The sequence below is a fragment of the Hipposideros armiger genome, unplaced genomic scaffold (assembly GCF_001890085.2).
Source record: "Hipposideros armiger isolate ML-2016 unplaced genomic scaffold, ASM189008v1 scaffold_284, whole genome shotgun sequence".
NCBI classification, from domain to species: Eukaryota; Metazoa; Chordata; class Mammalia; order Chiroptera; family Hipposideridae; genus Hipposideros; species Hipposideros armiger.
The window spans coordinates 56,889-79,071 of NW_017731634.1; the positions used below are offsets into that span (position 1 = coordinate 56,889).

General features: G+C 61.6%; 1 protein-coding gene across 3 annotated transcripts in view; it reads right to left on the minus strand.

Moving 5' to 3' along the window:
- TP73 (tumor protein p73) overlaps positions 1 to 22,183 on the minus strand; it is a 53,276-nt gene that overhangs the window by 22,274 nt on the left and 8,819 nt on the right. For all 3 annotated transcript variants that reach the window (XR_002125750.1, XM_019658568.1, XM_019658567.1), the window contains exons 2-3: positions 19,528 to 19,625; positions 19,153 to 19,276 (exon numbers count right to left, since the gene is read on the minus strand). Coding sequence is in view for 2 of the 3 variants with exons in the window: in XM_019658568.1 (XP_019514113.1) it covers positions 19,153 to 19,276; positions 19,528 to 19,592 (189 nt within the window). In the remaining variant the exon portion in view is untranslated. The remainder of the gene's footprint in view (positions 1 to 19,152; positions 19,277 to 19,527; positions 19,626 to 22,183) is intronic.

A 22,183-nucleotide genomic window follows, 5' to 3' on the forward strand; every position in this document is an offset into this window, starting at 1 on the left:
GAAGTGATGACTGAGGGGGAGGTAGATGACAGGTGGCAGGTTCTTACCAACACCACGGCCCGTGCCTCCTGGGGGGCCAGGCATGGGCGTTCCCAGAAGGATCCAGTCCCCAGGACGGTCACTGCGACCCAGCACGGATCTTGGCCTGGCAGAGGAACTGAGCTCCAGGCCCTACCATGTCCCCCCTGGGGATGGCCACACTGGGCGAGGCTGCAACTGACCCCTCCGGTGGCCCCGGGCAGCTGGTGGCTTTTCTGTCTGGACCTCCAGAGCTACAGCTCATCATAAACCCAGGGACCCATCTAACGGTGGGACGGGGGTCCCCCTGCAAGGCAGACCCTCCCACCTCGGTGTGGTGGGCTCCCCACCGCCTTCTAACTTCCTGTGCCTTCACCTGTAAAGCCTCACGCCCACCATCGGTCAAATGGATGAACAAACTGTGGCCGCGTACAATGACATATTCTTACTCCACCTTTAAAATAACTGAATGTCGGATACATGCTACGACCCAGAGGAAATGCAAAACCCACCGAGGGAAAGAGGCCAGACACACACTCACATACTGTGTGGTTCCACTTATAGGAAGTCCAGGGAGGAGGGTGGATCAGAGACAGCGGCAGGCGGGTGGTCAGGGGCTGGGGGCCGGGGCTAGAGGCTAAAGGGGTGCAGGGCTTCCTTTCGAAGGGCTGAAAATGTTCCCAAGCTGACTGCAGCGATGGCTCCACACATCCATGGACACAGTGGAGGCCCACTGAGCTGTGCACTTGGAGTGGGTGTGTGGTGCGTCATGTAGCGTACAACTCAGTGAAGCAATTTCACACATAACAGAGGGAAGGGCCTCACCTCTCCTGGCCCCGGGCTGCTGCAGGGGAGAGGGAGCCACAGTGCCCCTCTGAGAAGACATAGAACAAGCACCCCCCACTCACGGGGGGCTGGGTGGGGCCCTCAGTGGTCTCGCAGCCCCAAGTGGGAGTGCACTGCATCTGTGGTCCCGTGGCTTCTGTCTGCCCGACTGGACTGCAGGGCCCACACGGACAGAAGTTGTCACTGAGGTGCCCCATGTATGGGACAGTCCTATACAGCAGCCGCTGACCACATGGGCACATGAGACGTGGCCGGTGCGAATCGCACTGTGCTGGGGGCTTAGGGGCACCTGGTTCCAAAGACTCAGTGCCGTGAAAAGAACGTAAAATAAAATGTCTCATTCAAAATTTCACGTTGGTTACATAGTGAATCGAGCATAGGTGATGATATGCTAAACAAATTATTAAATTATTTCCATCTGTTTCTTTTCGCCTTTCTTAGTGTGGCTCCCAGACAATGTAAAACCGTAAAACCACGGATGTGCTCAGATCCCATTTTCGCTGGACGGAACTGGACTGGATCCTCAGTCAGAGTCTGTCAGGCCCACGCGGGGATCGCAAGTATTATTATTATTATTAACACCCCCTTTGGGGGTGCAGAGGGTTTCGCAATACAAAGTGGGTACTCAAGAGGCCTGCCGAGTGAGTGGAGCAGCAGACGAATGAATGAGTGAATGAATGAGGTGAGTGTGATGGCAGCTGACGGCTTCTCCAGGTGGGGGGACAGGATGTGCACTGGCCCCTCCTGCTCGCTGGAGGCTGATAGCCTGGTGGTTCCTGGGGCGGGGATGGCGGGGGTCCCAGCCTGCCCACCCCCTGAGTCTCCCATGATTTCCTGTCTCTTCCAGGTGACAGCCAAGGCCCTGCCAGTTGAGGCCCTGAGCTGCCAGGAGCTGCAGGTAGCCTTCTTCCGTCCTGGCCTCAGATGTGTGCCCGAGTGGGCATAGCCCAGCCCTGGGCTCCAGGTCTGTCCTCCTGCCACTGGCTCCCGGCTCAGGAGAAACAGGAGGCAGCCCCACGACAATGCTGTTCAGATTTTAACTTGTCCACATTCTTTGCTGATCTGAAGCGGGTGCCAGAGAATTACTCACTGAACCTACAGGCTGATAGGATCTCTACGCCCAGCAGCCCGGGAGCGAGAGGGAGTCAGGCTCCCAGCAGGCAGGCCCCGCGCACGCGGGCAGCTAATGAGACGGGCAGAAACTGCTCTGCAGCCGCAAACTCAGACACCCCTCCGTCCCTGTCCACCCTCCAGACCCACAGCCCTCTCGTCTCTGGACCTCTGAGATGCAGGCTCAGTGGCATTTTGTGGCCCGGGTGCCTGGGAGGCTATCCCTCCTAGGGGAACAGGATGACAGTGGCACTGTCCGGGCGGACGCTGCTCCCTTCGTGGGTCCTGCTTCCCAGGGGCGCTTCCACCTGCACCCCCAGGAGGCGGCAGAGATTTCTGTCCTGTTTGCTCTGTGCTTGGGCTCTGAGTGCCGTGGTGTGCCCACCTATTAGGAAGCTTTCCACGGCTCCCGAAAGCCCCCCTCCCATAGGAAACTGCACAGCTGGGGGACTGTGCGGGGCCAGCCCTGTGCGGACCAAGGACTGGGGTAGCGGAGCCTGGACACTGGGCAGAGGCCCACCATGGCAATGTAGACACCCCGGGTGGGTGGAGGTCCCTCCTGAACCAGGGGCCCCGGAAGCCAGGGCGATACCCACTTGGCAGCAGGCAGAAACCCAAGCAAAACCAGGACTTTTTTGGTTTGTTTTGTTTTCAATAAGAACTCCCAAGAGAGTGGGCTAATTAGGACACGCCTGGCCCGCGGCGGCCCACATGTGCCTACATGTGCGTGCAGGGCTCCTGGGCCCGACCCAAGGAGGGCCTGAGCGAGCGAGCGAGTGAGCGGGGTGAGGGAGCTGGCGGGGGGCCTTCCCTCCAGGGACCAGGTAGAGGATTTGCACCAGGCCTGCCTCTGAGGCCAGGTGGCTGGTGGGCAGGGGCTCTGGGAGGGGCCAGGCAGATCCTCACTGTGCCCAGCAGGGCAGGACAGTGCCCCGAGCCTTTGACTCCAGGGCCAGGCAGCCCTTCCAAGCTGTCCGGCCCTTCTGCCCCACAAAGCGTCCTGGCGCTCTGCTAGCTGGGAGCAGCAGGCTGGGCAGGGGCACCGGGGGTCAGACCTGCCCTCCATGCAGGCGTCCTGTGCATGCATTGCGCTCCATGTCAGCCAAAGGCACTCACAGGCTGTCTCCCTGGGGCCACGTGCGTGCGTCAGGGCAGAACACGCGCGGGATGGGTTTAGGGGCTGAGACCTCGGGCTGTGGCCACTGGTCTGCAGAGGGAAGAGGCTGCCGGATGGGGAGGGGTGAGCAGAGGCCCCGCCCCCTGGATGGATGTCCTGAACTGTCTGGGAAGTCCCGCTTCCTAGGGAAGGAAGGGAGATGGCCTCTGCCAAGGATGCAAGAGTCCCAGGGGAACCAGGATGCTTTCCTGGAGCCGTGCGGAGGGGGGCAGAGGCCCGAGGGGGCTGTCCTTGGGGGTGACCTGTCCTAGCTCCAACCCACCTTAAACCTGCCGCCATGTCGCCAGCCTGGGGCCTCCTGTGAGGGTCAAGAGGGTCCAGAAATGCTGTAACCTGTGACTTCCCAGCAAGAGGAGTGGCCCTTGCCCAGGACACTCCCCAGGTCCAGGGAGCCATCTTGCCCTGTGCACGCATCTCACCGCATCACCCAAAAGCCCAACACGGCTGGGGCTGCAGCTGAGGAACCAGGCGGGTTCAGCCACGCCAAGGAGCAGGGAGGGGCCCTCGACCCCCAGTCGCTCACTCAGAGGACAGTCTGAGCACCAGGGAGGGGTGAACAAGAGACCCCAGAACCCCAGAGACATAAGCCATTTCCCACCTGTCGCGTGGCACCTAGCACCCAACCGGACACTCGGAAACTCAGGGTGGAGCGAAACAGACCCCAAACGCAAACAGACCTCAAAACTCCTGCAGGCCCAGCACACCCCTCGTGCTCCGGCCAGCTCCCTGTGAGGGCAGGGGCGTCTGCCCCGCACCCTCTTCTGCCTCCACCAGAACCGCCAGTGAACTTGACCCTTCCTGCTCCACGGGGCCGGCCCTTCCATGGTGAGCTGCATGTTACCCTTTACGTGTTTATTTAAAATCTGTAAACCGCCTCAAATGATTTTGGGGCCGTCGATGGGAAATAAATGGGAAATAAATGACTTTTGAACGTCTGTGTCCCGACTCCCTCCTGAGTGCCCGCTTCCCAGCGTCCACGGCCACGCCAGCAGCTCCAGGATGTCCAGACAGAGCAAGTGAAGCCGGCTTTGAGCATGCGTTCTACGTGGATGCCACACGCAGTGCGCTCGGGGTGGAAATTATTTTTCTAGGGGCCCCAGCAGGCCGAGCTGCCAGCAAAGGTCAAGGTCCCTCTGCAGTCAAGCCTCCCAGGGGACCCACTCAGACGGGCCCTTGGGGTTTTGAGGGCGATGCAGTGTGTGAGTTAACGAAAACACCTGTCAATAACATTTAACGCTACTCTAGTTATGTCCCCAGAGGCTCAGCTTCAAGGTGACACACCTGGTGGAAGGGGCTTGCTAGAGAGAGAGTGGGGTCAGCTAGGGGACCCTGGGCTGAACCACTGATTACGGAAGAAGCACCTGTTTGTCCCCTGCCGCAGGACACGAGGTTCAGATGGAAGCCCTGCGTGTTCGGGCGGTGCTAACTGCCTCCAGGGAGCCCCTGCTCCCAGACCGCCTTGGATACCACAGGGCCTTGGCTCGTGCTGTGCCCCTGCTGGAATGCCGTGTATCTCCCCACCTCCTCCTAGAAGCCTCCAGGCTCTCTCCATCTGTCCCCGAGTTCCGGGGCTTCCTCTGCCACGTCTCTTGAGTGGGGTGGTGAATATTGTGACACACACCATGGTGGGCTCGCGCCCCATGCTTCTGTGAGGGTCCAGTAGTTAATACCCTAAAGAGCTGAGAACGGCGCCAGCACATGAGTACACAGCGTGTCTGCCGATGTGACTGTCGACCCCTCCCCGACCTTCCCCGGGGAGCAGGGCATGATTGGCAGTCGAGGAAACGCATCAGCTCTGGTTCCTTCTTTTATAAGCCAGGGGAAGGCCAGCCTACTCATCCTGCATTCGTTTACATTTCTTTATGCTTTTAGTGTTTTTACTGTTCATTCAAGGTCTGGCCAGGAGACACAGTCACACACTGCAGCGCAGCCAAGGCCCCGAGGGCCCATGTCTGAGTGGGTCCCCTGGGAGGTCTGGCTTTAGAAGGACGTTGACCTTCTTTGGCAGCTTGGCCCGCTTGGGCCCACGTCCCCTTCTGCAGAGAATGTACCAGCTGGTCATGGTGTGTGGCCTTCCCTCCACACCCAGAATGGATCTGAAGGGACTCAGTAAGAAACAGAAATGACAAAGCGACTCAAACAAGTGCAAAGGAGCCTGTCCAGTAGTGATAGAGGCAGCTGGCAACCAACGTGAACAGGGACCCAGGACCAGGCACGTAATTCTAGAATTCCGGCTGTCCGGGGAGCAGAGAAGCGTCCCCTGGGGTAGGCGGGAGAAAGCTGCTTCACAGCCCAGATGGTCCAGGCTCCGTCACACGAATGTCTGACATCAGAGATACGAAGCTCCTGGTGAGCAGACATCGCTTCTTCACCAGAGTTCTACAACCCAGGCAGACGCTTTCTCCCTACTTCCATCTCTGATTTCTATATTAAGAGCCCATTGAGCTTCCAGGACACACGCAGCCCACGCGGGCAGCTGTCCAGAGGTCAGCCCACGGTGCGCAAAGTGTGCCGTAGGCACGAGTGGGCTGCTCTCCTGCAGACCTTATCAGAGCCTTGAGGAGAGCCGGTGTGTGCGGCAAATCTCCAAGAGAGATGCAACAGAAAGCGCTTGCTGGCTGAGAGCTCCTCTCCCCACAGAAGACATGCCGGCAGGGGAAGAGGACCCGTACGCGCACTAGCGCAGCACCTGCACACATTCAGCTCTTTAAAATGCCCATAGATAGCATCTATCAGCATCTTGGCAGGCTGGAGGAGGGCAGCTCTGCAAAGAGCCCTGTTCCCTTCCCAGCAGACACAGGCCACATTCTGGCCCCAGCAGTGCCGTGGTCTTGCCTCCAGGGAGTGCCCAGGACCCCCACCTGTCCCAAACCCTACCAGCGCTATCCCAGCCCTGCCTTTCTCAGGTGGCGTGGCTGTGTGGCTCAAGGGCCCACTCTGATGGCACTGGCTGAGCAGTAGGGTCCTGTGGGTGCCCGTGTTGGTGCTGGTTTGCCCCGTGGCAGTGGGCTGGGGCTTCAATGCAGGATTCTAGAGAAGCCCGGATTGACCCTCAGGGGCGCCTTCCCTGGGCTGTGCCTGTGTCCCCACTCCTGCAGGAGGGGCCCCGCTTGAGGCCAAGAGGGTGCGTGTGCATTTCTAAGAGAAGAGGGGTTCTGTGTGCTGCAGCATTTAAGGTCCCACCACAGCAGAAGGAACTAAAGGGTCAGGTTTGGTTTTTCTTATTGGGGGCATGGTGGGGGGTGCCCCTGCCTTCCTCTGGGTGTAAACCTCCAAAATAACTGTTCACGCCTTTTAAAACCCCTGCAGCCAGGGGCTTCCACAGCCCCCTCGATAAGCTTGCTCAGCGTCTCACACCCTGACCCCCAGGGAGGTCCTTCTGGAACCTAGCACATCTCCCAGCTACATGTTGAGCCTGTGGCTGCTTTGTGTGGACAGCAGCCCGCGGGAGACAGCCGCCTGGGTTCCTGCCCAGGCTCCTCTCGCTTTGGGACCTCAGCCGGGCTCAGGAGGACCACCCAGGGGACCCCCAAATGCCCAGAAAAGGCGGCCTGGCTGCTGAGTTGGTGCTAAGGGAGCTCTCCATCCCTTTGGAGACTCCTGACAATGGGGAACAAAGACATTCAAAGCTGTTCCAAAGAAAACAAGAGGCTCATACACAAAGCAAAGTCTACTGTGACCTTTCCAGATGTGGAAGGTGGGCTCCCCCCCCCCACGCTCCACAAGTTCCTTCCTTGCCTTCTCTACTCTGTCCAAACGCTGTTGGGTCCTGGCGCCGTGCCAGGCCCCACACTGCCCCATCTGCTATGTCCCCGATCCGTGAGCTTGCAGCACCCATGTGCATCTAATGCTGCACTGAGGCCTTGCCAATGCAAGCCCCCCCCCCGCCATCCCAGCCCTGAGTGAACAGTCTGAACGAAGCGTTCTCAGCACCCCTTCAGGGTTGGCCTCTGTGCCTGCCTTTGAGCCGCCCACTGCAAGCCCAGCGCAAGGTCTCTGCTGGCTCCATTTTCACCACACCCTGTGGCCTTTGGCTGATCACCACCTGGACCTTCCAGCCCCTTCTCACTCCCTCAGATGGACTCTGCCCCCAGCATCCAGACCCTGTTCAGAGCCCACCTGCCCAGAAAGCCCCCCCAGCAGCCTGGCCTGGCTGGCCCCTCCTGGCCAGGGACGGCGCTGAGCCCACACAGCAAGGCCCACAGGTCGGGAGCTGGGGTCTGAGCCTGCCCTTCACCAAGCCTGACTGTGTGGCCTCCTCTCTGAGGAGAGTGGGGCGAACAGCTTCGGCCATGGCTTCCTCCTGGGACCAGGGTGTGGATCTGAATTGGAGGGGTGCTGGGTGCAGGAGCCTCCGTGGGGGGCTGAGGTGTTGCACCCTGGGATGAGGCCTCAGCTCTGTGCTCTCCTCTCCCGGCATCTACTGTGCGTGGTCCCTGTCGCTCTGCCCCCCATGCTGAAAGAGAAGCCCTGAGCAGGGCAGTCTGTTTTGTCACCCTGTCGGCTACTGCGTTGTGGTGCAGGCTGGGCACCCGGGGCCTGGTCTCCAGGGGTCTGCTTGGAGCACCCGGGGAGGGTCAGCCAGGGCCCCCTCGGGTAGCCTCCCTCTGCCCTGGGGGGTGTCTGCTCTGACCCCCAGCGCCCCGGTGCTCCCAGGAGAACACCAAGACCAGACTTTTTAAAAATAGAGTATGAAACTTCAAACTCCCTGATCTTCTCTCGCAGGCATGCCTGGGCTTGGGTGCGACCTCACCCAGAGCTAAGTGACTGACATGCAGCCTGGCTTCAGCTCCAAGATAACCCGTCCCACTCGGAGCAAGACCTCCATCCTGCTGGTATTCCCCACAGCATCTCCCGGAGCCTGTGATTAAACGGATGGAAATGCCAACAAGATCCGACATGTGCTGGGGGGAAAGGCTCCTTCTCCTGAAAATATGCACATACACTCTCACCCGGGGCTGAGGCGAGCCTTGCCCAATCCTATGCCAGGGCCATGTGGAACTTTCCACACCTCGCGCTGGAGAAACGTGCCCCCAGAAGCCCCGGCCCCCCAGGCGTGTGTTTGCAGGACTTTGAGGCCCAGCCGCCAAAGCTCCTCCCGCCTCCACCTACAGATGGCGATACTGAGGCGAGTGAGGACCGAGCGCATCTGCTGGGTCCCGGTGTGCTCTGGGGAGGTGCCCTGCCAGGCTCTGCGGAACTGCCCATAAGCAGGCAGGTGGCGGACAGGATGCATGGAAACGGGCCCAGTCCAGGCCCAGCCTCCCAGGGTGCCAAGGACCTGGAATAAATGTGGGGCACTCTGTGATGGGCCACGGGAGAAAGCCTAGCTAATGGGCGGGGCGCCGGCTCCCCCCTTCTCCCTGAGCACTGCGAGGGGATGGTCAGCCCCCCCCACCCGCTGTCTGCAGCCCTGGAGCCTGACTCAGGCGTGACGACACGCTGACATCCTTTATCCACCCCTCCCTCCCGTCCGTTGCTCTGTCCATCCTGCAGAGGCTCATCAGGACACCGAGGGGCCTGGTGGTCTGGGTGGCACCCTCCTCAGTGGAGAGAGTGAGAGTGACCAGCTGGAGGGAGAATCTAAATGGTGACAAGTAAGTGAAGAGCTCAGGGGGATGGGGCAACGGTGTGCCACCAGCAATGGCCCTCTGTGAAGGTGACATTGGAGCAGGGACACAAAGATGGAGGACAAAGCAGCCCAGAGAGCTGCGGGGAGTGGGGGGCACTTAGGCAGAGGGAGGGGGCTGGCGCTGGAGACACAGCCCACACTTACTCAGTGAGAGCTCAGCCCCTGCTTTCCGCATCCCCTCCCCAATTCGGGGCTCTGGAATGGACAGACCCCAGCCTTTCCCCGAGCTCTGTGATGGGACAAGCTTCCTGGCAGTGAGGGCGTTTAGTCCTTCGAGAAGCACTTCCCGGGCACCCTCTCAGGCGCTGAGAGGCACCTGAGGGCGTGCAGATGCGGCCATAACACCGCCCCCCCCATACTGCCAGCAAGCCAGTGTGCAGGGGCGGGGTGGGGAGAGCTTCCAAACAAGCTGAAGACAAAGGCAGCCTGTGAGCAGGGCAGGGACAGGGGCGTCCAGGCCAGGGGACTCCAGAGAAGGCATCAGCAGAGCTCTGCTTGAGGTGAAAGATGCCACCAGGGTAGTGGGCTGGCCCTGGGGAAGGTGCCAGGCTGGAGACCAGCGAGCAGAGGGCCTGTGGCCAGAGGAAGGGCTGAGGACTGAGGGACAAGGCCGAGAGCAGGACTGGTCAGAGGCAGGTCCTCCCTACTGCAGCAGGCGGCAGCCCCCAGGGGCTGAGCAGGCAGGATGGCTCAGCCCAGGGTCCCCCCAGCTCCCTCCCGCAGACTCAAAAGTAGCCGTAGGAGCCGCATGGGGGCCTGGCATACTCAGACAGCACGCTCCTAATAATCAGGGTGTCGGGTGTTCAGGAAGGGGGGTCAAGAACAGCTCCACGTTTCCGCCAAGAAGGAAGAGCGGGTTTTCCACTAGCTCAGACAGGACACGTCACCCGGGTGGAAGGTGGGAGCTCTGCTTGAGCCAGTAGGGGAGGTCCTGCTGCACACCCAGGTGGGGCTACTGACAGGCGGCGGGCGCTGCAACTGCGGGGACAAATACTGGACCTGGCCAAGGGGGCAGGAGGCTGGGCAGGAATGTCTCAGGTGCAACAAGCCAGAGAGTGATGTGACCCCTCCGTCCCCCGAATCAGGCTCTGGTGTCTCCCTCCTGGAACAGTCCATCCCGCCCCGGCCCCTGTGGCAGGGGGACGAGGCCTCACAGCGGAACCCCGTGCCCCTTGCCCACACTCAGCTCAGCTCTGTCCTGTCCCAGCCACAGAAGTGCCTCCTGGGGGCTCCCTGAGTCCCCGGCCCTGTTCTGTGCCCCCTGTGTCCCACTGGTCAGCAGTGTCCTCCTGGCCAGCCCGTCCCGTCCCCAGCACCGTCTCCAGGAGTCCCAGCTCGCTCCCCTCATCTCCTTTGTGGTGTCCGTCCCTCTGCCTTCTCCCATTTGGGGGGCCCCATGTTGGGCCCCTGTTTCTCTCCCCTCTGGTTACTCTCCCCCAACCCAGCCCTGACAGTAACGCCAGCTGTGCTGGGGCTCCCCACTGGTCACCTCTGCCCACCCCTCCTGCTCCACACTTTGTCCCAAGTGTCCCAGCGGCAACTTCGGGATGTGGCCCAGACTCGTCTCCTGCCCTCCTGTCTCGGTGCAGGATAAGGAGCGTTGCCGGTTTCCTCATTCCTTCCTCCTGCCCTTAATCTGAACGCCATCTTCCAACTCCATCCCTCCTCTGACTGTGTCCCACTGCCTGCTCAGCAGGTCAGCAGCACTCCCACCCTCAGGTGGCTTCAGGAACTCCATGGCCTCTCCTCCACCCCCGCTTCCTCCTCTTTCTCACCCAGTGATGGCTGATGAGCATCTCACACACAACACAACCGAAGCAGACGCCTGCTTTTCACTCCAAAGCCCCTCCCCTCAGTTTCCCATCTGAATAAATGGCAGCTCCCTTCACCCGTTCACTTAGGTCAAAACCTCCGTCACCCTTCCCCTCACATCCAGCCCCTCAGCAAATCCTGTGTAGGACCCACGGCTCTCACCACCTCCTGCTCCACCTGGTCCAGGTGCAGCATCTGATGCTCCCAGCCTCGGCCCTGCCCTCCATGGCCTGCTTTCGGCAGAGGGTCCTCCTGGAACCGTGTGGGGTCATGTCCCTTCTCCCTCTGCAGGCCTTGTATGCAGTAAGCGCCCAGTAAATGCTTTCTGATGCACTGATTGGCTTTCCCGCCTGAGGGCCCGCTGCTGAGGCCGCACTGTCTGTGGGAACTGTCTGTAGGAGCAGAGGCTTGGCCCCGCTGCACGCTGCACAGGGGACAAAGCGCGGTGGCCTCATGCTGCTCCCGCACAAGGCGAGCGGGCTCAGAGGGGTGGGTCAGCCCGGTGGGCTCTCAGTGACAACGAGGGTGACCACATAATGTTTCAAGTTCAAGCTATCTCTTTATTTGGGGCTTAAGGTGCTTTGGCCCAGATACTACTTCCTCTGCTAGTCGTGTGCACACATGGGAAGGGTCACACACACACTGTCCCTCCGAGACAGAAAGAAGAAAGGAAGGCGTTTTCACAAGCCAGCCTGACCCAGCCCAGCGCCCCCCCCCCCCCCGGCCGAGGCATGAGTGCATCCGAGCTGCTCCACAGTCACTTGCTGAGAGAACGGACGGATGAATGAATGGACACGGGTGCCCCTGCTCTCGCGCTGGCGTGGCTGGCGTGGCTGCCCACAGCTCATGTGGTAGGTGATGCTCTGTGGCCAGAGCAGCGGGTCCATAGCTCCCAACCCAGCCCCCGCGAGACACCACACAGCAGCCTCACCCGGCTTATACTGAGGCACCCACTTCATTCGAGGGAAAAGGTTATAGCAGGGTCCCCCACGTCCCCAGGGCTTCAGTACCAACGGCCCCCAGTCTAGCTGCCTCCCTGGCAGGGAACATGGTCCTGTGCGGAGCAGCTGCGCCCCCCCTCCCCCAACATGTTCAATTAGCAGCCTGGAGCCTGCCTGGCCCTGGGGACCTGGCAAGTCTGGAAATGAGCCCAGGTCCCCGGGGCTCAGGTCACAGGGGCCAGGTACAAGCTGCAGCCCCTTCCTTTCCCTCTGCCAGGCCAGATGCCGCTCTGTGAGGCCAGCTTTCTGCAGGTTCTCGACCTGGAGCTCGGACCCACACTTCGCCAGCCCTCAGCCAGCGAGAAACACCCCTGTCCAGTCAAATGATCAGGCTCCCAGGTGAGGATGCACTTGGCCTGGGAACAGGTGTGGTAGCCTCAAGCCCTAGCTCTGGGGAGAAAGGTGACCTCCAGGGGACACAAAGCTCTGGGCAGAGCAGCTCTCGGACCCTAAGCCTGGGACAGAGCCATCAGCCCCAAGCCAAGGAGCTTTGGAAATGCCTGCGCCTCCATGCAGCCACCCAGCCCTGCCGAACACCCACCCGCCATCCTCTGCCTGGCTACGGGCTCTGCCCAGCCGGTGGGCACTGGTTCCCTGAGCTCCTCCAGGATGGACAGGTGTCTGCCTCCATGCTCGGGACCTGTCCCCGACTCACAGCGCCTCCTACCCACCTCTGCTCACTCTGGGTGGCCACACCCCACCTGGGGGCAGGTGCCCGACCAGGGCACAGACAAGAGAAAGCCCCTCTGAGCCCTTCATGTTGGTGGAAGCCCCACCGAGTTCCCCGAGAAGGATGGAGACGGGTCCCCGGAGAGATCTGAAGGGCGCACCTACCGTGGAGAAGTGCTGCATGGGGTCACTGACGTACAGCATGGTGGGCGCCTCGGGGTCTGCACACACCGGGGACCTGGCGTGCTGCGGGACGAGGCATGGGTCTGGGTGGCCGGGGCGCAAGGGGCAGAGTGGCGGCCGCCGGGTGGGGTGGGCCCAGGCCGCGGCGAGAGGCTGGGCGGCTAGGGGGACCGGAGCCGAGGGTGCTGCGGGACATGGGGGCTGTCTGCTGGCATCCTCTTGCTGTCCATCTCCCTTAGTTCTGTCAACTCGCTGCATCTAACAACAAAACGGGCGCCCACCCCTTATTCCTCATGACTATTCATCAGAGTCCAGGCAGGCCCCAGCTTGCCCACTGGTGTGCTGGACCGCACCAAGGAGGTGCCCGGGGAGGGGGCGGCGCACCGGGCCGCGGCCTACTCCATAATTAAGCGCCACCCGCTCCTTCTGAGACACTGCCCACCGGAGGCCCTGGGAGCCACCAGCCTCCACCCCTGAGCACGAGGGGGCCAGCCCGGGCCCCTGAGACCTCCGTTGGCAAGGCCAGGCCACCCCAAAGAGAAGAGATGGTACGGTGGTCCAGCGCTCGGGGCGGAGTCATCTGCCTCCTGCTCAGGGAACATGGTGGTCCACTGGGGCCACCCCAAAAGGCTGAGTGGAGAGGAGAGACACTCGGGGAGGCTGTGCTGCCCCCCAGACCCCACAAGGAGCGTAGCGATGCGATGAGCAGCCGGGCGTGGCCCCAGGCCACAGGCCCAGAGAGACAGCCCAGAGCCCACGCACTCCAGGCTGCCGGCTGCTGCCTGCCACGGGTTTTGTCCCTGCTGGTGCTGAGCCCCAAAACAGAGGGAGGTGGCCCAGCAGGAGACCGCTGGGGCCCTGCCCATCACAGTGTGACAACTGCACGACCCTCAGCGCTGCTGGGGGCTCCGCGTGGTGGCCCGCCTAGCGGGGCGTCATGGTGGCCCCCACCACACCCCTCTTGGGGTGTCTGAATCTCCATTCTGACTTAACCATCTCTGACACCAAGTTGCCCTTGGTGCAGGGGCCGGGCGTCAGGCAGACGAAAACAAACCACGTGAACGTGGACTGCCGACCTCAGGTTTCCAAGCCCCAGCCGCTTCCACACCCCCACACACAAGAGCTTAACAACCTGCGAGGTGCTGGAAAGACGCCTGGAGACCCTTGTTTTCTGGCCTGTTTTAGCCAAATCCCCAACAGCCTCCAGACTCCTGGGGAGCTTGGTGGAGGGGGGCTCAGCCCACAGTCCACCCAAGGAGCGCCTCAGGCTGACAGAGAGAGAGAGGCGGGCAGGGGACGAGCCCCAGGCTGTCCCCGAGGGTCTGGACTGGGCCCCACAGCTCAGGCCCAGGGTCTTGGAGACAGCTGTGAGGGGCACGGCTCAGCTGGCCTGGACGTCCTGTGTCCGTGGCTGTTAGCGTCCACCTCACAGGTGCCTCCCACTCACAAGGAGACAGTCGAGGAAAAGAGAGGTTTGTGGGGTAGACAGGGGTTTGGGAAGGGGGCGGCAGGCGGAGAGCTCTGGCTGGAGGCAGCAGCCAAGACCCTTCCTTGCCCTCCGATGGGGAGCCCCCGACCCCGACCGACCGGGAGGGCCTGTCCAGTGCGGTTCCTGCGGGACGGTGCTGGGCAGGTGGGCTGGATAGAGGGACACAGAGCCAGGTGAGAGAGGAGGGGGCGGGAGGTGTGTGAAGTTGGGCAAATTCCCCGACCTCTCAAAGGTGTCCTCACCTGTTAAGGGAAAATCGGTAGGAAAACAGCCCCAGCTGGGGCTCCATGCACAGGGCTCTTCAGGGGAGGGCGGGGAGGTCGGCCTTTTAAAAATCGTGCCGGTATTATAAGTAGCAGAAAGCGGAAAGTGAAAAGGACTTTGAAATGAAAGATGCCAGAAGTGGGCACAGGGCAGCATGGGGGAGACCCAGATGTGGGGCTCACTCCCAAGGTGGCCCCAGGCCCTGCACAGCCTCCCTGAGGGGGGGGCGCCTGTGAGTATGATGATGTCACCCAGGATGAGTTATGAACCAGCCAACTTTGAGTTGATCCAAAGGGCGATGACGCAGGTGGGCCAGGCCTAATCAGGCGAGCCCTTCAAAGAGGAGGGAGACGTGGCCTCCAGAAGCTAACGGCCAGGTTGTGAAGGGGCCGTGTGGCAGGGCATGGCAGAGCTGAGGACGGCGGCCCTTGGTCAACAGCCAGCAAGAAAGCGGGGACCTACATTCTACAGCTTCAGGGGACTGAATTCTGCCAACAGCCAGAGGCTGGAAGGGATCCGCCAGCCTCAGACAAGATGGCCATCCTGGCCGACCCTTTGAGGGCAGCCTGGTGAGACCCTGAGAGGGACCCAGGGGACACATGCAGGTCTCCTGACCCACACGGCTGTGAGATAATAAATGGGTGTTGTTTTAAGCCACTAAGCATGTGGTGATGTGTTATGTGGCAATAGATAACGAATACACCAGGAGAGGAGGAGTCAGGCAAAGACCTCGGGCAGAGGAAGGCCAGGGCTCCGCCGGCCCTCGGGCCACTGGGATGGGGGGGGGCGCTCAAGCCTGCAGGGCACAAGGCTGGGCCCCAGAGGAGCTGTCCAGTAGGAGGTGGTGTCAGGTGGAGAGGCCCCCTCTTTCCAGCCCCTGTGCAAACACTGAAGGCAGAGGGTCCTGGGCAGAGGGGCTGCACCCCCACACCTTCTCCCACACAGCAGTGGGGACTGCGGGTTCCCCGGGGCCTGAGAACCAGCACGGTCCCCACACTGTGAGCCTGGGCACACGTTTCCAGCTGCGGAAGTGCAGCGCCCACTCCCTGCATGTGTCTCCCAGTCCTGACTGTCCAGAGGACGGGGATGCTGGAGCTGGACCCCGGGACTTAGCCTCCTCCTGCATTGGCTCCCAGCTGCTTCCCGAGGGGCCCCGTAGCCCTGGCAACGGGCACCTGGCACCTGCTGTTCTCATTCTCACTCAGTTACCACTTACCACTCCCTTAACACTCTTGGCGGGTCCAGCCACCCACAGGCAGGTGGCTCTGGGGCAGACGGGCTCAGTCTGTGGACACCAGACTCTTCCCCGCTGAGTCTGTTGAAGGAGGGGCTCAGTACTGGGGACCCTTGAGAAGACCAAAGAGCTAGCCCACTCCCCGACCCCAAGCTCCACCCCACCCTTCCTCGGGGCTGCAGACTCTCCTAGAGACGGGAGCGTCCTTCCCCTCCCCCGTCCACCTGTCCCCTTCTGGGGGCTGCCCAGTTTCCTGAAATTCCTACTCCAAGGCACATACACCCCAGCAGTGCCTCCTTTCTCCCAGGCCTGGGGAGAAATGCCCCCTCCACAGTCAGGAAGGCTGCCCGGGGGGCTGCTGGCATCTCTGAGCCCCAGCGTCTGTCCCGCTGTGCAGCTTGCTGTTGGCCCCTGGGGAGTGGGCCCCTGTTGGCTGCAGCCCCACCCCGGTGGCCCACCTGCCCACAACAGCTGTCACCAGAGAAAGGCACCAGGAGAGGCGGGAAGGGGCCCAGGGAGGGAGGAAACTCTTGAAGAACAGATAGGGGAGCAGGGAGCCCCAGTGACTGCAGGGGGACTAGGGAGGAGTGGGGGGCAGTCAGCCTTGCTGAGCACCTGCCGGCCCCCCTTTTCTCCATCTCCCCCTTCTGTGCATCATCAGAGCAGGGAGGAACCTGCCTGGTCAGCAGCACAGCCAAGGGAGGGGGCCCTAAGGCCCCCGGACCATGGAAGGCACTGCCCCAGGGACCATTGTCCCCCAGGTGAGTGCTGTGCCTGCCTAAGCCATGCCCTTTTGCTGGACAAGCCCCACGATTGGAGGCGGGGGGTGGCCGGAGCCCCTGCTCCAGGCCCCTGGATGCATCAGGCAGAGGCCCTTGGGCAGGGCAGACAGGCACTGGGGCTCTGAAGCCGGCTGCCCGCACTGCCCAGGCTGTGCTGAGCCTGTCTTGACATCTGGGCCCGTGGGGCCGTGTGGGGGTGAGGGGTGGGCTGCAGCAAGCTCATGGGGCAGTGCCTAGTCCCGACCAGTCAGCGACCAGATGGGGCCGGATGAGGTGTGGGGGCTGGTCGGTAAATGGTCCAAGGGAACCCACCGAAACCAAGCTCTGCACACGGGTATTTCATGCCCCTCTTTCACTACGAGGCGTGTTGCTACCTGACAGATTCGCTTTCTTGCTGTTTGCAGAGGTTGGTGGCCCCACCCTCGTTACCCGACGGCTGGTGAGAGGCTTGTCTCCCTCCCCGCCCAGACTCGCTCGGTACCAGGCATCTTGCTGGGGGTGACTGGGAGCACCTCCCGCCTCCAGGAACCTAGAGCTGGTCCCTTGAGCTCCCTGCACGCAGGACGCCCTCCTGGCGCTGGGTCTGTGGGGTCTCCCCAGACCCCTGCCCTCAAGGGGTGAGCCGGGCAGCTGGGTGGGGGTGGCTTCTGGATCTTGGGAGACAGACGTCTCAGGAGGCTGCATTCAGGGGTCCCCACTGCCTGGAGCCTGGTGGCAGCTCCTGTCCCACCACAGAGGGGACAAGGGAATGTTCGTGCCTGGCAATTAGCTTTTTGATGGTAACGTAAGTGGCTGACATTAAACTTGAGATTGCCGGGGCGTCCATCTCAGACATCCTTCTCCAATAAACACAATGCCCACTACACAACTGGACAGAGCGGGGACGGAGCCAGGACGGAGCCAGGACGGAGCCAGGCTGCCCCCCGCAACGGAGTTCCCCTTTCAGGGAGCCCTGGGCGACCTAGATAACTGACCACGTGAGTGAGCCTGCTTTCCCCATCCTGCTCTTATGTTTCAAGTAAACCAACAAAGAGAGACCCCTGAAGGCCTAGGCCCCCACCCTTGACCCCAGTGGCCCCCTCTGCCAGGCGAGCCGTGTCCCTGGAGGACCTGGGAGTGGTACACCTTCTTCTGAGCTCCCTGATGGCTGCATCCTGACATCACGATAAGATCCACCCGGGCTGGTCCAGCCGTAGCACCGGCTTCAAAAGGGGAAATGTCTGTGGGGTCTCGCTGCAGCCCTTAGCATCACTATGCATGACCTAAGACCAACCCCCCAAAAGAGGGGGCACTGATATCCAGGAAGGGGGCAGGAGGGGCAGGACGCTTGGCCCCTGGGGAGCAGCTGGCAGCTCGGAGAATGTCACTAAGAGGGAGGACACCACTTCCACTTTCTCATCCTGCTCTAGGACGACACTAACAACCCATCCCAGGCCCACCTTTTCCAGCATCTGCCTTAGTTTCCTCACCTGTAAAGTGGGACTATAGCAGGTGTTAGATTCAGGTGGGCTATTTCCACCCCGCTGATCTCCTAGCAGAGGCATGAGGCGAGGCCAGCAGTTAAATCCCTCAGTCTGAGGGTCCTCAGAGGAACAGACGTCACGGGGGCTCGCTGCCCACCCCATCCTGGGCCGTGACTGCCCGAGCAGCTGCCCCGTCCTAGCGCCATGGGGGCCAGCGGGTCCCGCACCGGCCTGGCATTGAGATGGACACAGACGGAGGACAGGGCACCCTCTTGCCTCCTCCTTCACCCCCCTTCACCCTGACTTGTTCACAGCCCCCACTATTTACCAGATGCCCAAGGCGCCCCAGATGGGTGTATGTTGGGGTGTGTTGGGGTGAGGAGCCCCAGCTTCTGGAAGAGGGGGCTTTCGGGAGGGGGCCAGGCTCAGTGCCCTCCTGGCCTCCAGAGTTCCTAGCCCTGCCTCTGTCCTGTGTCCCGGCCCTGGCCTGGCACTGGTGCCCTAGAGACAAACACGCTCAACCATAGGGAAGCCGGCAGCCGGCACAGCCGCATCCAGGGTGCACCTGGGGGGACACTGTTGCCCTCACACACTTAGCAAAGTCCCTTCGACAAGTCCCCACCTGAGGGAGCCCTGGTGAGCGAGCATTATGGACAGGACCAAGCAGCCCTGGGGCCCGGCGGGGCTGTGCCAAGGCCACCTCAGAGGGGTGCTAGGGACACCAGGTATCGCTGGCCCTCCTTCAGGGCCAGGCGTCCGCCTTGTTGTGTCCCACCTGCCTGCCACCCACGTCCTGGCTTTGGGTGGCCCGAGAGAGAGGCAGGAATGCAGCTACGCCCGGTTACCACTGCCCTGCCTTCTTGCCAAGAAAAATGCCCGGCATGGCAGGACCCGAATCACAGTGGGGCGTGGGGCCTCTATTGCCCCTGCAGCCCCCACCCATTCCCCTTCCTCAATCTTCCTTCGGGGCCCTCTTCCCCATAACTCCACCCCTGTGGTCGGAGGAGCCCAAGTCATTCCATGCCATCCTGACCCTGTTCCAGGGGACCCAGGCCGATCCCAGAACAGGGAAGGCTCAGAGACGGGCACGTGACCACATTCAGACCAATGAGAGCTGGCCTGTGGCCCTACAGGCCAAGGGGTCCTTCCCATGGGGAGAGGGTTGCTGTCGGAGCCCGGTACCCTTCACCACGAGACGAGAGGCTGCCTAAGAACAAAGCCCCCATGGGAAGGCCGGGCCAGGGCCAGGCAGCTGTTAAACTCCTGGGTCCAGCCATGCCTGAATCCACTCCCACCCCTGGAATGACCGCTGTGTAAGCTGGTGCAGTTTCTGTTTTGCAATTGAAATGTCCTGACAAAGCCACAGGAAGCTGCACACGAAGAGCCTGCTCTCTGGTTTCACGGGCTACCGGGACAGAAAGTCCGATCTACTGCCCCACCCCGAGCCCTCCGCAGAGGGCAGCCCCACTCACCATGACAGAAGGGGTGTCCATGCCCTGCAGGTGGAAGACACCCATGCCGGCCTCCATGCCGCCCACCTCCTCACTGCTCCCCTGGCTCGACTGGGGAAGGTCAAAGTAGGTGCTGTCCGGCTCCCTGGGAAGAGGGCACAGAGTCATTAGCCCCAGACCCCCCAGGCCCGGGGTTCAAACAGCCCGCAGCCTACCTCCCCCGCCTCCTCCCTTCCTCTGTCAGCCTCGCCAGCGCTGCTGTGTGTGCCAGAGAGGCATGGCCACACGTGGCCTCTGTCCCCTGGACCTCTCCTGGCCCCCACCCAACTTGTTCGCCTCGCCCTGCCCCGAGCCAGTCTGAGGCCAGCCCGGGGGCCACTCAGAGGAAATACTTACAGAGAACTCCAGAGACGCTCGAACGTGGTCCCCTCGTCGGTGGCCGTGGAGATGCACTGGGACATCTTCCCCGCACCCCTCTCCGAGGGCAGCTTGCTCTGTGGGGAGGGAGAATGACAGTGAGCACTTTGGGACGGCGTCCTCCATGCTCCTCTTCCAGCACCCTGGGAGGGAAGGGGTGATCGGGCAGGGCCAACGGTGACACGCGAGGACACTGCTTGAGCAGTGGCCAGGTGGGCGCTCATCCTCCACCCACCGCCCCCCCCCATTTCATCCTGCCCATTCCCAGGGCAGGAAACTGAGTCGAGACCCAGGTAGGCAGGCAGGAGCTTGGCCTTGCAGATGGGCAGGCCTGGCTTCAGACCCGGCCAGTGTGCCCTGAAGCCACCACCTGTGAGGTGGGGGTGACAGCAGCACCGCCCGTGTGGGACTGCTGTGGGCCTTTGTAGCAAGGATTTAAAGTGTTCCCGCTGTGCCTGGGCGCAGTGAGCTCTCTAAGATATGCGGTCATTATCATAACGGACTGTGTGTCTAGGTTTAGCTCAGAGTCTTGAGCCAGGCTTGGGGGCTCCCGATGTGCCAAGACGTGAGGACAGCTCAGATCACAAGTCACTCCCTGTAGGGACGGCAAGTGCAGGGCACCCAGAGGCTGGAGCAGAGGCCTTGCCGTGCGTGGCCCCTGCAGACGACCTTTCTGAGGCGGAGTCTATTCTGCGACCTGACATGAATGACTGCTGGCCCCGTGAGGAAGCCACCAAGGCCAAGGCCGCGAAGCTGCTCTGTCACTGGAGTGGTGCCACATCACCACGGTCCCCCCTTCATGGGAGATGCCCAGGGGTTGGGGTGCCCCGCCCAGGGGCCCTGCAGGCCTTTGTCCCTGCCATTGCGTCTCCTGAGAGCCTCCACGCCCAGGTCCCACCTTGAAGTGGCCCCTGCCACACAGAAGGAGGTAGCAGTGACCAGGCTGGACTCAGCTGGGGCCCCTAGTCCCACGGTGGGAGGGAGGGGCAGGAAACCACTGTCCCCACTCAGGCCAAGGCGAAGTCTCCTCTAGGCGGGCCTCTGGGTCCTTGGCGGGGGGCCACGGGAATCAGCCCAGCCACAGCCTGGCAATGCCCAAGCAGGCAGGCCTGGACCTGCCCATGGTCATCAGGGAGCAGAGGGTGTGCCTACAATCTGTCACTTAGTCCCCAGGCGGGCGGGCAGTGTTGGAGGCCTGTGGCCTGCCCCAGGGCCACCACAGTCCCTGGAGCCGTGGCATGAGTCCCGAGTGCCACCGTAGGCTCAGAGAGGTTATGTGGCCTGCTGAGGTCACACAGCATAACTGTAAGTGCAGGAATGACTGAGTGGTTTTCTCAGAATTAGGAATTAACTTCGTCGTGTCTACCCCAAGCCTTCAGCACGTGATCCATGAGGGTTTTGATGCACTTGCATGCTGCCTCCTGTGCTGGGAGGCCACTGCCAGCGGAGCTGAGTGTCAGGCATGGAGTGGGCCACCAGGTAACTTACAATGGGGTGGACTTGGGAGGAAGTGGGCCAGCTGCTGAGCTGAGGCTGGGCAAACCCGCCCTCACCCACTCCCCGGGCCGGCCTTCGAGGACGAGCAGGAACTAGGGCGGCCTCTCGGTGTGGGCAGGGTGACATGACACCTGACTAGCCCGGGCCATTTGGTCTACCTCCTTCATTTTGCTGATGGACCATCTAAGCCCAGAGATGGAAAAAACTTGACTAACGTCACACAGCGAGTGGACGGAGGGATCCCATCTCTTATTTGTAGTAATCAGAAACAGCCGACAGATGGGTAAACAATCTGCTATAAAAAGAAGGGTGCCCTGGCACACACTACAACATGGATGGACCTCAAAATACTACGCTCAGTGAGAGAAGCCAGACGCCAAGGACCACGTGTCCCAGGGCTCCATCTATGAAGAGTCTGGAACGGGCGAAGCCACAGAGGAGGGCAGACTGGTGCTGCTGGGGGCTAGGGGAGGGGAGGGAGAGTGACTGCTAGTGGGCGCGGGTCTCCCTTGGGGTGGTGAGAATGTTCTGGAACTGGGTAGAAGTGCTAGCTTCACAACATTGTGAGTGTGCTGAACGTCACTGAATGGGTCACCTGAAAGTTGTGGGAGTCAGACAGAGACAGAGACAGAGAGACACACACACAGAAATGGGGACAGAGACACAGAAAGAACAGCATCACCTGTCCACCGCCCTCTGGGCGCTGGCCCGGGGCTGGCTCTGTGGACGCTCAGCACTGGGACTCAGTGACGGGACAGGGGGCCCTCTGTGCAAAGCCCCACTCTGACCAGGTGACATTGCTTTTCACTCTCCTTTGTGTTCGTATGTTACACCCTTTCTTCCCACTGACCCTGGAATTAAGAAAGGTGTCCTTTCGGGCCGGCCGAGTGGCGCGATGGTTGAGAACTCGCTTGGGATGCCAGAGGGCCCCGGTTCAGATCCACATATGAGGGCCAGTGACACTGCCCTCCAGAGCTAAGATGCTGAACGACAGCTCAACCTGGAGCTGGGCTGCCGTGAGTCGCCGGCGACGGCATAGGCTGCAGCCCCTGTGGCAATGGGTTGCCATGGGCAACCGTATGTAGCCAGCAGCCAGCGTGAGCGGCCAGCAGCCGCAGTGAGCGGCCGTCCAGAAGCC